This window comes from Gopherus flavomarginatus, chromosome 1, assembly GCF_025201925.1.
Source record: "Gopherus flavomarginatus isolate rGopFla2 chromosome 1, rGopFla2.mat.asm, whole genome shotgun sequence".
Taxonomy (NCBI): domain Eukaryota; kingdom Metazoa; phylum Chordata; order Testudines; family Testudinidae; genus Gopherus; species Gopherus flavomarginatus.
This window is the reverse complement of record NC_066617.1, coordinates 153977471-153993907: the sequence shown is the minus strand read 5'-3', so window position 1 is coordinate 153993907 and position 16437 is coordinate 153977471. Positions and strand designations below refer to the sequence as shown.

Below are 16437 nucleotides of genomic sequence, written 5' to 3'. Positions count from 1 at the left end.
ATGCAGGGGGGAGGAGCAGCAATGACTGCAGACAGCAGGGGAGGAGGGGCATCCCTGCTTCAGAGGAGTTACCTGGCTGGTCCATCTGCCCCCTGCAGGTTGGTCTGTCCCTCTTCTCCAAACACTGCTGTGCCTGCCTGGCTGCCTCTAAGCCTTGCTGGCTGTCAGCAGGTCAGGTGGGTGGGAGGTACCAGCATGGTGCCTTCTTGAATACCTTGGGTGGCTCAGCTTCCTCATCACTAAAGAGGGACCTGAATAAGTCCCTATGTCTACTTGAAATGTCTCACCTAATACACCCTAGGATCACATTTGCCTTTTTCACAGCCACATCACATCGGTGGCTCATAGTCGTTTTGTGATCAACCCACACAACTGAGTCTCTCTCCTCCTCTATGGCTTCCAATTGATGAGTCCACGTGGACTTGTGCATGTCCAGCTTTTCTAAATAGTTCTCAACCTGTTCTTTCACCACTGAGGGCTGCTCACCTCCTCCCCACACTGTACTGCCCAGTGCAGCAGTCTGGGAGCTGACCTTGTCTGTGAAGACTGAGGCAAAAAAGTTTTGAGTACTTCAGCTTTTTCCACATCATCTGTCACTAGATTGCCTCCTAAGTTCCCTGTAAGCTGTGCAGCAACCTATTTAGTGCTGTGCATGTGCTCAGGGAACCCGCCCAGAGACCTGCTGTGGCTGGGGGAGGGGTGCCTCTCCCTCGGCCCCCACCGAGCCCAGATCCCCAACTCCCCTGGCCTCAACTGTGCTGTGGCGCAGTCCAGGGCGGCTCATCCACAGGCACGACTGGGGCACTCAGATCTCCTGGGGTGGGACGACCAGAGCAGCTCGGCCCCAGGTGCAGCCTGTACCCAGCTGTGACCAGGGAGACCCAGCCTGGACCCAGGCATGGGTGCAGCAGCCCTCCCCTGGCCTGGCCTTGCTGGAGCCAGGGGGGATGGTATGCCTATCCTGCAGCCCCAGCCCAAGAGCTGCTGCAGCAGGAAGAGGCACCTCTCCTCCCAGTACAGGTACTGTTGCTGTGGGGAGAGAGAAATGCTGTAGCTTCTGAGCACCCTCCTGCACCCCCACCCAGAGCCCTCACCTCCTGCACCCAACTCTCTGCCTCAGCCCTGAGCTCCTCATCACCAGCCCCATCCCGGAGCCCACACCCCCCAGCCAGAGCCCTCAAACCTCTGCACCCCAATCCTCTGCCCTAGCCCTGATCCCCCTCCCACACGCCGAACCCCTCAGCCCCATCCCCACCACGTGCATTTTGTTATGTGCACCAATATGAAGGTGATGTGTGACACATCACCTCCATATTGGTGCACATGGGTGGGAAAAAATAGAGAGAACAATGTTTGCCTCCCCCATTCAATAAGGGTCCCACACTTTCCCTGACCTTCTTGTTGCTAAGGTAGTTGTCATTCTAGGATAGGCCTTCAGGTCTAAAGCAATGGCCAGCATCATCTGCAATCGTAACTGGGGAAGGAAGGTCTTGGCTTTTGTAGAGTCCAAGGCTGCTTCTATAAACTCTGTCTCTTGTATAAGAGACAGGATTGACTTTGCTGTGTTGATGAACAACTGTAATGCATTAAAGGTGGATTGGACAACAGTCATGTTGGACATCACCTAAGCCTTGGACCATCCAAGAAGGAAATACTTGAATTCCCAATTTTCTGAGGAACACTAGCACTACTGCCCTCTACTTTGTGAACACAACTGGGGCTGCAGACAAGCTAAATGGTAAGACTGCAAACTGATAGTGGCACTGGTTGACCAAAAACCTGGGAAATTTCCTGTGGCTTTGATGTTTTGCCACATGCAAAGTCAAGGGTGGCATGCCAGTCTTCAGGATCCAGGGAGGGAATAACAGAAGCCAGAGGGACAATATAAAACTTTATTTTCTTTAGCTATCTGTCGCAATCTTGCAGGCCTAGAATGAGTCTGATACCCTCTTTTGCATTTATTATTAGGAAGTATTGAGAATAAAATTCCTTTCCTCTGTGAAATGGAGGACCTTCCGCTAGGACTTCCAACTGGAGGAGAGATTGCACCTCCTGAAGGAGAACTACCTCTTGACCATGGCCCCTGAAAAGGGGTGAGGAAAGGAAGTGAAAAAGGAGGATAGAAATAAATTGAAGCATGTATCCCAGTTCCACTATACTTAAGACCCACTAGTCTTCAGCGATGCAGGACCAAGCATTTAAGTAGTGGGATAACCAGTTGGCAAAAAAGGGGTAGAAGAGTCTTGCAGTCAGGAAGGTGGTAGGCTCTCTTTGACAAACATCAAAATGTTTGCTTAGAACTGTCATTCTGTCTGTCTGAACTAGGAGCTGTTGCAGAAAACAAAAGGGTTGGTCTTCTATAACCTCCAATCTTTTTTCTCACTAGGTCCCGGTTTGTGAGGCATGAAAGAAGGATAATATGGCTGTGGAGGCAAGATCTGCTTTTTCTTTGGGGAAGGTGTATCAATGCCCAAAGATTTGAATATCGCCCTGGAGTCTTTGAGTCTATGCAGCTTGTCATCAGTCTGCTTAGAGATGAGCAATGACCCGTCAAAGGGCTGTAATACTTTGGTCTCAATTTGTTTGGGTTTAGGCAGCAGATGCTGGGTGGTGCTGGTGGCCTGTGATATACAGGAGCTTAGACTAGATGATCTGGTGGGCCCTTTTTGCCTTAAACTCTCTGTATCTAAAAGGTCACAGGAGCAGTGGGTGCTGGAGGAGCCAGGTCCATGTAGAACTCTGTTTGGATGTGTGAATTGACAAAAGGCATGGAAAATGGTCCCACAGTCAGAGAGAACCTTCCGGTTAAGCTTCCTGTTCCTGGACTGATCCACAGCCACCTTAGCCAGTGCCAGGGGGAGGTCCCAGGACTATGTGGGACCTTAGATCAAGTGGGCAAAAATAAACAGGTGAAAGGAAAATTGCAGCCCCAGCCTCTCACTACAAAGGATTGGATGTTGGAGGAATCCATGAAATACAGCAGCAATGTGCCTATGCTCACAACTCCATGGAGGATCTGCCAGCTTACATCACTGGTGGATGGTGGATCCAGGATGAAATATATGCTCTCCTACCAGGGGACTTCCATCCACTTGGGCCCTGGGGAAGGGAGTGCAAAAGAGCAAGGAAATGGATGATATGGAGCATTCAATGTATGAAGATGTCCCCTGGGTGTGGCTGTGAGGCCTGCTCAGGTGATGTGTGGAGAGCAGCTGTGGGAGTTGTCATGGGGCCAAGGCCTGACTGACTCCAGCAGCTAGGAGAGAAGGGTGGGTTGGATAAGTTTTCTCAGGGGACCCATTTGAGGAATGTGAGAGAGGTAGGGAATAGGGCAGCTTTCACTGCCTAGAGCATACAACAGGAAGTTTGAGTGAAGTGGGCAGCCCCATGCTCTGTGAAAGCATGGTGGGGACCATCCAGTCTTGCCAGCTGTAACTTATGAAAGGGAATATGACAGGGTTGCCTGCAAAAGCAGAGGACTGGACTCAGTGATCCAAGAAATCCCTTCTAGTCCTGTGTCCCGCTACAGTCCAGGAGCTTTTGATTCTGAGGACCAACTTCTGGCCAACTGAAGAGACCACCAACAGCACGTGAAGCTGGAGACTGGGCAGGAGGGGCTTTAGGAGAAAATCCTCAACTCTCAGTGGCTACAAAGGACCTGGTTGTGGAGACCAGATTTCAGGTCCTGGTAGAAGGCTGGCAACTGTGACAGGTCTAATGGGAGACCCATTGGGTTGAAGTGAAAGAATAGCTGGTCATATCAGGGCCCTCAGAAGCAGTGGAGAAAAGCATGCTCCATGCAGGATTGGAAGCATCCTACAGGATCTCTGCTGGACCTGTGTAGAATACAGTCTGGCCTATCACAACTGGACTGAGGTCTGCCCACTTGGGACAGTAGTCACGAAGCAGGAGTTGGAGGAATCGCAAGTGCCACGTCCTGTAAGGAAGAGTCTGGGTCAGAGTCAGAGACTGGAGACCAGAGGTAGTTACCAGGCTGGAATCAGGAGGCATGCATAAGGATCAGAGTCAAGCTGGAGTAGGAGACAGGTGATCAAGCAAAGTCTAGCATTACAGCAGGCCAGTGTCTGTAGAGCTGTCCAGGCAACTTGCTGGGGCGGCCTCTGGGGTTAAATAGGGTGCTCGGCCAATCAGAGGGCTGCAGGGCACCATCACTCTGGGTCTCTTGGGAGAGATCTTGCAGTGCCTACTCTCCACAGTGCTCCTTGGCTCTCTTTCTCTCTACGTGGCCTCCTGGTGGCACTGTGGGCCCATCAACTGTTCTAGGTTCTGCAGACCTGGGTTCTAGTCCCTGGTTCTTTACAGCCTGAAAGCCCTACTTCCTCAGAGCAGGCTTGGCTTTGAACAAAGACCACACCCTGTTCACCCTCTCCCCGAGGGAGGATTAAAGGCACCATGGTCAGAAGAAATCCTATCTGTTGAGACTAGCTAAGGTGTTTGGCACCCTCACTTGATGGAGAAGTCCTTCCATGCCTGTAGTCAGCTGAAAGGTGAATAGCAAATACTTTAATGGGTTTGATATCTAGCATAGGATCATAGATTATTAGGGTTGGAAGGGACCTCAGGAGATCATCTAGTCCAACCCCCTACTCAAAGTAGGACCAATCCCCAAATGGCCCCCACAAGGCTTGAACTCACAACCCTGGGTTTAGCAGGCCAATGCTCAAACCACTGAGCATCCCTCCCCCCCCATACAAAAACTACAAGTTGTTACATTTGTGTATTTTAAGGGTGTGGAAAATTATTAAGGGTGTGGTATTATATCAAAACTGATATTATTATGAGATTATGTAATTAAAGTCTGCATCATGATGCAGCATATAGACAAGGAGGCAGAATTAATGTTGCTCATTCAAAATTTTTCTTTAGCATTTTCTGACTTTTCACTGTTTATATTCATAATTTTAATATAGTAACATATTTTTGTATTTTAATTGTCTAGGGTATTTTTCCTCAAGAAAAAATGAACAAAGAAATTATCCCAAGTGTTTCAGATGCATAGATATAATCCAATTTGAATCCTTCCGTACACTGTTGCAAGGTAAAGTTATTACAGTTATTTACAGGGTGCTTATGCTAGGATGACATACAGATTGATTTATACATTTTTTATGCAATGGGATCTGGGCCCTGAAATGCAATATCGTTAGAGCAAGAGACAAGCAACATCAAAATCTAGGTTTGTCAAAGGCCTCTGAAAGCAATTGTAACGACATCCTATCCTAAACCCAGCCTCTAGATGGAAAGTACCAGGGTCTGTAGGCTGGGAATATCAGGCCAGGTCAACAACTGAATCATCAGTAAGAGCAGCCCAGCAGCCTAAAAAGTTGCGCTAGAACAGGATAGGTTACATGTTGGCTCAAACTGGGCAGGAGCTGTCTCTCTTTCTGGCCATATAGGTAGGAACCACACTGCCCAGACTCCAGGTTGAGTCAGTAGAGGTAATGCTGAGCTTGTTTCTGCATGACACTCACAACACACGATTGTTACAACCCTAATACGCCCACACCCTCCGTACCCTCTGGGATCCAGCCGTGGTTCTCAAACTGGTCCAGACGGATGACTTTAGGGTCATGGCACCCTTGCGTACGTCGGATCTGGCAGGCCACACCTGCCTTCCAGGAGGGCATCAGGGCAGAAAAGAAGACCTGGTACTCGCTGTCAGACAGTGGGCTTCCTGGAACCAGGGATGACATGCTCCAGACAGGCTGCACCATGGGGAGCAGAAGTCCTGTGGAGAAAGCAGGACAGGGATGAGTACAGTCATCAGTGACTCAAGAACATAGAGAAGCACTTCATAGACCTGTCAGTCCCCATGTCCCCACTTGCTTCCCCAACTTCTAGATCAGCCCAACAAGCCCATCCAGACTGAGGTTCCCACCTGTTCCCCCTGTTGGCTGGACCACAGTGGTACTTTAGAAATGAAACACAAACACCTCAAGCCAGACAGTTTCCCCCAGATCTGGGTGAGTCTGGTCTAGAGCTGATCCCTTTGAGGTAAAAAGCTTCATATCCCATTCCATAACCACCCAGTCCTCCAGACCTGGGGCTGCACTGAAACCAGTGCCCTACAGGTTAAAGGCTTTTTTGTCCCATTCCTTAATCTCCCTGAGTCAGCCAGGTCTTTTAAACCATGTTTCACCAGCTGTGCCCCTGTACCCTACCCCAGTGCAACCTGCTTAGCAATACAGGCTCTGATCCTGTAGAATTTGTGCCCCATTCCCTAACCATGTGTCCCATCCTAGGAGTTTTGAGAGTTCATAACAGTAAGAAAACAGAGGGCAAAGTACATGTGCAACAATGGGGCCATCTTGTTCCCTGTGTTGGGTAGTCCCATTCAAGAGCAAAGATCTTGAAGATCCATTCCCATGGCGATGAGGGAGGGATACCAGGAGTATATTCCCTGTGGGGAGAGATGGCAGAGGTACATTCTCTTCAGGGATACTCAGGAACAACAACAGAATTTCCTGGGTTCAGGGATTTGATGTGACACCTTATAGGGAAGAGGCAACCAAGACATCAGAGATGAGGGGTTCTTCTGAGGTGCAGACATAGGTCACTTACCTACCAGGAGGGCCCAAGGCAGATACTGGAACCTCAGCATTTTCTTCTCTTTAACTCCAGTGCCTGCAACTCCCAACCAACTCCTCCCATTTCAAAGGCCAACATGGAGGCTGTCGGAATGAGAATATGGTGACCTCATAGTCAGAATCCTAGAGGAGCCACAGTGAGGGTGGAGGTCAAAGGGATCAAGAGCAATGTAGAAATGATCAGAAAAAGGAGTCAAGGGGGTCAAGTGGCAGGCAGAGAGGGGCATAGATGAAAAGAGGAAATCCAGGAGGGGAAATGGTTTGGGGAACTTGGAAGATGAGAGGAAAAAGGGAGAGAATTTGGAATGGGCAGCAAGGTTGGAGGCACTATGGGGGATGAGAGGCTTGGGGAAGTCATGGAAAGACTGGGAACTGGAAGGGAAACAAACTAGTAATATGGGGGAAGAGAGAGATACAGGCAGATGAGCTGGGGAATCCAGGATGGGATGAATGCATGGGGGATGAGAAGGATGGAGACAAGGAGTAGGGAGAGCTGGGGAGAACAGTGAGGAAAGGGCATGTAAACAAAGGTGGTTGGCTAGAAAGTAAACCAGGAGGCAGCAGAGGCAGACACACTCTACAGCTACCCCTTCCTCCCACCCACACACCCTAGTGATCAGCCTAGGATAGACTACAAATGTTTGTAGCCAGGAACATTTGGGGAGTATCCTGACTAGCAGCCCACACAAAAGTGTTAACTACCCCTGGTTAACTGAGAATCAATTAACTCCAGGTAAAAAATCCTAGAAAAAACAAGCCCTTAGGTACCTAAGTTTCCACAAAGTTCCCTAGATGCCTCCTGGTGGGCATATGTGATCCCACCTAAGTTCTCATACCACTGAGCAGAGATGGTACCTAACTCGCACCTAAGCCCCAGTGAGATCCTTGAACTGGGTTATCTCCGGCCTAGCTCACCTGTGGGGGCCCAATCCAGAAAGCATGCTCAGAGGCCACCTAGTGCATCAGGCCCATACAACACAGAGAGAAGGTGGTGTTGCCCTTTCCCCACCCCTTTATACTCAACAGTCCAGTGTTTAGAACACTCAAGAGGAGGGGTTAGAGGAGGAGAGAAAAAGAGAAACTTCTGTATCTGTGATGGGGAGGAGGAGAAAGTTGTAAGAGAGGAAGGGGGAAAGGAAGGTGAGCCAAGGGGAGAGGGAAGGTCACCAAGTATTTTGTCAATTTTCTCTTGAAAGAAACCGGCACGGTCCTGTGCAAAGAGACAAGTGAAAGCAGGAGGAGCGGAGGTTCTGGGGATAGAGTCAAAGGTGGTGGAAAGGTGGCTGGATTGCAGGAATGAGATTCAATTAAACTGGAGAAGTAGAGATGCTCAGAGGTAGCAGAACTGAAGAAGAGGATGATTTGTATTGGAGGAAACCAGCCTGCTGGTCTTATTCACCAATTCCATAATTTTATTGTTTCTGTATGTAGGAATAGTGATCTCACTCTGCCCCTTATTGGTTTATGTTAAACATATACGCTATGTCATCTGTCATTATCTTTGTATGTGTATCTTTGATTAAAAGTGCTCAAGCATTCCTGACTGACCCCTAAATTCCAGGAGGTTGATATGGAGCGTTGATTCTGTGGGGACCATTTGCCCTGAACCTTGTTATTACTCAGGTGAGCTCCCCAGCCCACTAAAGACATGTCCGTTGTGAGAATCAATGCTGGGGGAGGCCATGTAAATAGAATCCCTGCACAGGAATTCTTTGGGTCTTTCCACCATTCAAGGGAGTTTTTAACCGTGGAGGGCATTAAGAGTGACTTGTTTAATCTGTGCCTGTTTGGCATGTATACCAATCTGAGCCATGCCTGGAGACAGCGCATGTGTAGTCTCGCATGAGATACCATGCACATGCATGCTCTACCATGTGTCCGAGAAGCTGAAGGCAATTTCTGGCTGACATTTGGGGACTGGCATGAACTGTGTCTATTAAGGTGGTCAGGGTGTGGAATCTGTGTAGCGGGAGGAAGGCTCTGGTCTTCATCGCATTGAGATAAGCCTCTATAAACTCAAGTGTTGCACTGGGGTCAAGGTCGATTTCTGAGTATTCAGTTGTAATCCCAGCTGTGAGAATACCTCCATAGTCTTTTGAGTGGCCCTTAGGGCATCTTTGACAGAACAAGCCTTGTGAAGGCAATCATCCAAATATGAGTAAATCATGATTCACAATGTGCGTAGATTAGCTGTTACCACAGACAGAACTTTGGAGAATACTCTGGGTGCAGATAAAAGACTAAATGGAAGCACTCTGTACTGCTAATGGTCCTGATCAAAGATGAATATGAGCAATCTCCTGTGGGATGGTTGAATCAATATGTGGATATAGGTATCTTGTAGTTCCCGTGCTGAGAACCAATCTCTGTGGTCTAGTGATGGAATAATTGCTGCTAGTGTGACCATCTTGAATTTCTGTGCCTTTATGTATTTGTTTAGTGTTCTTAGATCTACAATGGGTCTCCACCCTCCTTTTTTCTTGGGAATCAGGAAATATTTGGAGTAGAAACCTTTTCCTTTGAATTGATCACAAATTGGCTCTATAGCCCCCCAGGTTTAGTAGGTGATCTATTTCCTGACATAATAGTCTCTTATGAGAAAGGTCCCTGAAGAGGGACAGTGAGGGAGGGAGGTAAAGTGGACAGAGCAGTGGTTCTCAGCCAGCTTTGTCAGAAAAAAGTAAGGCAACATCCAAAGGGATGTAGGTCTGTATGCTGCAGCAATTGTTGGTGGAAATGGTCACCATCGGGGCCTCGATCAAGATATCAAAACAGATGTTTTGAGGTGCAGGGCTGTGATGTGGAAGGCTGTGGGGCTGACAGTTTCCAGTTTTGAACCCTTAGTCTCTTTCACTTGGGCTCATAGTACCATTGGGGAGGAAGGAACTGGGCCAGCTGGAGTCTACATGAGGACTAAGTACTGAATTTTCTTTTTTGTGCCGACGTGTAGATTCCCAATGAGCGCAGTGTGGCCCTCAAGTTCTTCAGTGTGTGAAGGGAGGCATCTGTCTTGTCGGTGAAGAGCTTGGAACCCTTGAATGGGAGGTCCTCAACAGTTGTCTGTACTTCCTTTAGCAGCCCCGAAAGGTGTAACCATGAAGCCCATCTCATCAGCACTGCTGTTGACACTGAGTGGGCTGCTCTATCTGTGGTGTCTAGTACTGTCTGTAGCACTGTCCTCGCTATCAGCTGGGCTTGAAATTGTTCTTTTTGTTCGTTTGGCAGGTATCAATAAAGGCACTAAGTTTACCATAATTAGTATGGTCATATTTTGCCATTCAGGCCTGGTAGTTTGCAATCCTAAACTGCAGGGTTTCAGAGGAGCATGCCTTTCTGTCAAACAGACCAAACCCTTCTAATCCTGATCATAAAGGGTAGATTTAGCATGGTGCTGTCTTCCATGTGAATTTACAGCATCTACGACTATGGAGTTCTGCGTGGGGTGTGAAAAAAGAAAGTCCATGTTGTTGGAGGGCACATAGTATTTTTTTAATCAGTCATTTTACATGTCGATGCCATAGAGGCCAGTGTTTGCCAAATAGCCTTGGCAGGATCTAAGAGCACCTTATTGACTAGGAGGGCAATCCTTGAGGAGGAGGTTGTATGGAGTATGTCTAATAATTTGTGATGTGCTTCTTTTACCTCTTCAAGGGGAATTTGTAGTGCATCAGCAATCTTCTTAGTTAGGTCCTGAAAGAGTTTAAAGTCATCCACTGTTAATGATGGAGGGGGCATCAAAGCTTCATTTGGCTAAGATGAGGAGATATTCACTGGCGGGGTAACATCCTTCTTTAGTCTGGCTTCTTGCTCCTCAAAAGTTTCCAAGTCCCAGAATCTCAGGAAGAAATAGAGGCTGAAGGTGATTGCCTTGCTGTCTTTCTATAGGAGACAATAGAGAACCAGTGGTCTCCAACCTTTTTATGCCCAAGATCACTTTTTGAATCTAAGGGCAACCCAGGATCGACCCCCTGCCCCTTCCCCAAAGCCCCGCCTCGCTCACTCCATCCCGCCTCTGTTGCTTGCTCTCCCCTACCTTTCACCAGACTGGGGTAGAGAGTTGGCATTCAGGGGAGTGGAGGGGGGGCAGCGGCTCTAGGCTGGGGTCGAGGGGTTCTTAGTGTGGGAGGGGGCTCTGGGCTGAGCCTAGGGCAGGAGGGTGGGGCTCAGGAGGGGGCGATGGGTGCAAGCTCTAGCAAGGATATTGGGTGCAGAAGGGGGCGCTAGGCTTTGGCAGAGTGTTGGGGTGTAGAGTGTGGGCTCTGGGAGGGAATTTGGGTGCAGGAGGGGGCTCTGGACTGGGGCAGACTGTTGGGGTACAGGAGGGGGTACAGGGTGCTGGCTCTGGGAGGGGAGTCAGGGCTGGGGCTTGGGGTGAGGAGGGCGTTCAGGGTGTAGAAGTGGGTATGGAGTGCTGGCTGCAGGAGAGGGCTGGGGGTTGGGGTGCAGGAGGGGGTTGGGGTGCTGGCTCTGAAAGGGGGCTCAGGGTTAAGGGTTGGGGTGCGGCCACCCAGTGGGCAGCACTTATCTCTGGCAGCTCCTGGTTGGCGGCATAGTGTGGCTGCAGCTAAGGCAGACTCCCTGTCTACTCCAGCCCCACACCACTCCCAGAAAGGGCCAATGCACCCCTGTGGCCCCTGAGGGGGGGGACCAGGGGTCACATGGCTCCGCGCACTGCCTTTCTCTGCAAGCACTGCCCCCACAGCTCTCCTGGCCAATGGGAACTGCGGGGGTGGTGCTTGCAGGCAGGAGCAGCACGTGGAGGGAGACACATGCTCCCCTCTCTCCCCGCTCCCGGGGCTGTGCTGGCTGCTTCCGGGAATGGTGTGGGCCTGGGCAGGCAAGGAGTCTGCCTTAGCTGCTGCCACACTATGCCGCCAGAGATCGCAATCACTTGGGAGATCCTCTAAGATCAACAAGTCAATCATGATTCACAAGTTGGTGACCACTGACCTAGAAGGGTAAGTTCTGTAGGCTGCCTATGGGTCCAAGCATAGTCACTGGGGTGGAGGAAAGGGCATGGGTGGTGGCACCCATGGGTGCCCATACCAGGTAGGTTAAAGCTCCATACATGGCTGCAGTTGAGAAGCCCCTAATTGTTGTGCAGGTGAGCTGTGGTGCAAGGCTAAAGAGAGGTGGTCATCCTCTTCACTGTCTTCGCTGGAGAAAGGTGGAGCTGATAGGGAAGCTAATGCTGAGTGTCCTGGTGCCGATGGTGATCCTGGAGACCAAGATGCAGTCAGTACCAGAGCACTGGTACCGAGCAGTGGAGACTCTGGTGTATCAATAACTAGAAGGTCTCTGGAGAAACAAAACTGCGGTACCGTGATGGTGGTTGGTACTGCTAGGGATGGTCAGCGCTGGCCCATCAGTACCAAGAGAGTCAGTGGGGCTAAGGCCTCTTGTGCAATGAGCGGTCAGAAGAGGGCTCCTTCCTTGATACCGTAGTCTTATGCATCAGCGCCAATTTTGAGGTGGTATGATCTTTGCTGTTAGCTCTGACAGACGGTGCTGATGCTTTTGAGCCTGTCCCCTCGGGTCTTTAGGCTTGATGGTGGTACTTGTACCCGAGGAACTGTGAGCCTCATGGGTACCATGGTGCAGTGGTGCCTGTGCCAAAATGACTGATTGTGCCGGAGATCTCCTTTGACCAATCAAGAGTTCTGTTTGGGGACTTGTGGCCCTCTTCTTAGAAGTCTTTGAGGGGAATCAGAAGATTTTCTTAGGCTCTCCTTCCATGGAAGTTGATGGTCTCAGTACTGACCAGATCTCCCAATTTTATAGGGACAGTCCTGAGTTTTGGGGCTTTTTCTTATATAGGCACCTATTACCCCCACCCCTGTCCCGATTTTTCACACTTGCTATCTGGTCACCCTAAGTAGTGACCGTTGCTCTGGGGGAGTCTCAGGATCAGAGGCTGGTCTAAGGGAACGCTCCATCACGGGTAGCTTAAGTTTTAACTCATGCATTCTGGCCTTCAATTTTTGGCAGAAGGTGCACTACTGAGAAACATGCACCTCTCCGAGGCACCAGATACAGCAGGAGTGACCATCACTGATTGTTAGTGCCTCCCAACAGGAGACGCAATGTTTGAACCTGGAGTAGCCAGGCACAGCCCCTGATGGGGAGTTGGTCCCCCCCCAAAAAATGAGGGGAGGAAACATGTCAACAAGACCAGGGAGAAAAAATGAAAGCATATACTTTTAAAACAGAAACTCTACTAGATGCTATGAAAAATGAAAACTCTACCGGCTATTATAAATTCAAGGCAAACTGCAAACTAAATCAGACTGCTAATCACGCAGTCTCAGGCCAAGGGTGGCTGAGAAGAAGCTGGGGTCAGTTTGCCCATGCAGCGCTAGACAGCCTCGAGGCAAGGCATGAGACAGGGAGAGTGCATGTGTGAGCCGAACTGACACTGCTATCTAAAATCTCTGATCAGAGGCACAGAGACACAGACACACCTACAGTGGAACACCCATATGGATACTACTCGAAGAATAGTATGTGATCATGTAATTAAAGACTATCACAATGCATACACATAAGGGGGCTGAATTAAGCTTGCCCAGGAAACTGTACATATGGTATTTTCTAATATTGGAGTGCTCGAGTTTACAACCTAAAAACATTTTTTAACAATGGGAGGAAGAGTTTTGTGTACACACACACACACACACACACACACACACACACACACACACACACACACACACACACACACACACACACCTGCAATCATTTATATTATACACACATATAGATAGATGTAAGATGGAGTTAAGGTTGAGAATACATATAATTAATTTAGTGTAAAAAACAGATGTAATTATTCCCAAAACATTATAAAGCCAAGAAATTCGAGAGTTAAGGTCACATTAAAAAAATCCAAACATGTTAAAGTATGGAAATGCATAGGTTAGTCATCCAGCTGACCTTCATTCTGCTCCACAGCAACACTAATGCAATAACCATATGTTTACGGCATGTTAATGTTTGTGATACAAATCTGAATAAAACTAAATTTAAATACATAGTCACCATAGTTGAAGTATCAACCTTTCATTATTTATTTTAATTTCTATGGCCAGATCCCCTGAAATGCTATGGCTGCATTATGTCACCTTGCAGCAGTGCAAAGCACCCATAACATACCGGATAATTAGACTGAGTGTACACAGACACACTTTCCCGCCCCTCCTGCCATCCACATTCCCCTGCATGCACATACAACCCTATACTGCCTTTCTTATAGAGTCAATCTCATGTAACAGTTAGCTTAAAAAAAAAACAAGTACTAAAAATTAAGGGTCACTTTTGTCATTATTCTTCATAGCTCAAAGTTTCTCCTTCAGCAGAAAAATAACTCCTGTTTTGATGAAATTTAGATGAAATGTGAGGATGTGACTCTCTGCTTCTTAGTTCGTGGCCATTTTGAAAGATCAGTTCTTAGTAGAATTGGATGAAATAGAGTTAAAACAATCTGCCCTGACCAAAGATGGTGGCTCACTATACTTTCAGGAGATAGACAGGAAAACTGTGAAGTGCAGGTGAATGGAGGCATGTCATACCAATTATATTAGACCAGTAAAAACCAGCAGGATCTTATTAAAGGGGACAAGGCAAAGATGCCACATTTATTATGATAACAATTTATGACTAATAACTAATATCTTAATTCTTATACACACACATTATACCTAATACCTATACACACACACACACACACACACACACAATTCACACATTATAATACCTAATACCTATATACACACACACACTCACTCACTCATCAGGTGTTCTGCAGCTGCTGCATAGTTACCAGTCCTGAAGATAGCTTAAGTTCATGGCTTGATTTTGCAGCTTGGGTTCGTAGCTTGTGGCAGCTAACTGGCCAGGAAAGGTGGGCACAAGGACAAGCTGGATCTCTGTTGGGCAGGCACTGATGTCCTTCCATGTTGGCAGCAGAATGTTACCCAAAGTCTCTCATCTCACCCTTCTTTTTTATAGGCTTTTAGTTTGGATTCAAAGTCTATAGGTCTTGCTGTGTCACGCTGCCTCTGGGTTTAGATTGATTAACTTTCAGCCTTGGACCTGGCTTTGATCTTCCTTCTGTTGTTCTGTTGTCCTTTTCTTTTTAGGGTGGATGCTTCTTACTTTGTTTAGGGCTGTTGTCTAGGTCTTCAGCCGTTGGTATTTGAATTTTATCTCATCAGGACAGGCTGGGGCTGGAGGTTGATTCCATCATTCATACATACCTCATTCACACATCTAAACTAAACTTGTAAGATTACAGCAGGGTTTGCAGAAATGAAGGTTGGAGGAAGCTTTTACAAAATGGAGTGAGTGTTTTAAAATGGGGTTTGAATTACAATATGGAACAGAAGTTACAGTATAGGCAAGTGTAGTGAATGGTGAACAGAAGTTACAATAATAAAGTGAACAATTGAAAACAATTTCATTTATCAGTTCTACAGGCAGTGGGCATATTTGCTAAGGGCAGCCTGTGGTCTCAGTTCCACTGGGAACAATAGGACATGACAGTCATTTTGATAGAGGGCAATTTTTTGGTAGAATTTTCTGTAATACAATATTATCTGTAAGCTACTGCTGAAGGAGCAACTTTCACTTTTGAAGAATGGCAAAAAATGACCATTAATTCTAAAATGTCTACAAATGTAGCCAATACACAAGATAGTAGTGATTTTAGCTACATAGGGAAATTGAAAAGTCTGCATTACTAGATTACTCTCATCATCTGGGACTCAAGATCACATACAATGTTAAATTTCAAGGACTCACTTTAAAAGTAATAATTTACAATTAAATACATTAGGTTGAGCTCTCAGAAAATACATCCTATAAAAAGTATAAGAAGTAATTTTAATAAAATGTGTTAATGACTTTACAGATTCACAGAATTGAAGTCCACAAGGGACCATTCGATCATCTAGTCTGCCATCCTGTACAGCACAGGCCACAGTTACATTCACTTACCCATGTATTGAACCCAATAACCTGTGTTGAATTAAACGTTATCTTTCTGAAAGTCATTCAGGCTTAATTTGAAGTATTCAAAAGATAGATAATCTGTCCCTTCTCTTGTTAGTTTGTTGCAATGGTTAATCACTCTCACTGTTAAAAATGCATGACTTACCTATAGTTTGAATTTGGCTTCACCTTTCAGTCACTTGTTCTTGATGTGTGTTTCTCTGTTAGATTAAAGAGCCCTTTGGTACCATATTTTCTCCCCAGGAAGGTTCTGATAAAACTATAATGAAGGACCTCTTGATTTCTTTTTGATAAATTAAATCTCTTTCCCTCTCTCACTGTATTTTCTCAAGGCCTCAAATAATTCTGTGGCTCTTCTCTACACCCTCTCCAATTTTCAACATATTATACAGTGATCAAATCACCACCCTAGTCCTACTCACCTGTTTATATATCTAAGAATCACACAGTCCTTTTTACTACATCACCACACTGGGTGTTCACGCTGAGCTGCTTGTCCACTACAATCTTTAAATGCTTTTTGGTCACTACTGTCCAGGATACTGTCCCCTATTTTGTAAGTATGGCCAATACTCCTTGTTTCTTGATGTTTGACATTTCATTTGGCTATATTAAAATCAATTGTTTGAATGAATTACCCACTCATACAGATCACTCTGTATGACTGCCCTCCATTATCATTAGGTATTTACCACTCCATTAGTCTTCATGGGATTTGCAAATTTTACCAGCTATGATTTTGTATTTACCTCCAGATCGCTGATTAAAAGGTTGAATAGGATTGGAGCTAGAACCTGTTCCCTGAGGAACCCCACTAAAA

General features: G+C 47.0%; 2 protein-coding genes across 2 annotated transcripts in view; one reads left to right on the top strand and one right to left on the bottom strand.

Annotated features, from left to right (window-relative positions):
- Window positions 1-6622, bottom strand: part of ACRBP (acrosin binding protein) — a 59838-nt gene extending 53216 nt beyond the window's left edge. Inside the window, exons 1-2 of the mRNA XM_050967455.1 lie at window positions 6583-6622; window positions 5537-5749 (exon numbers count right to left, since the gene is read on the bottom strand). Coding sequence (XP_050823412.1) covers window positions 5537-5749; window positions 6583-6622 — 253 coding nt within the window. The remainder of the gene's footprint in view (window positions 1-5536; window positions 5750-6582) is intronic.
- LAG3 (lymphocyte activating 3) overlaps window positions 1-16437 on the top strand; it is a 326415-nt gene that overhangs the window by 5443 nt on the left and 304535 nt on the right. The gene's annotated exons all lie outside the window — the stretch shown is intronic.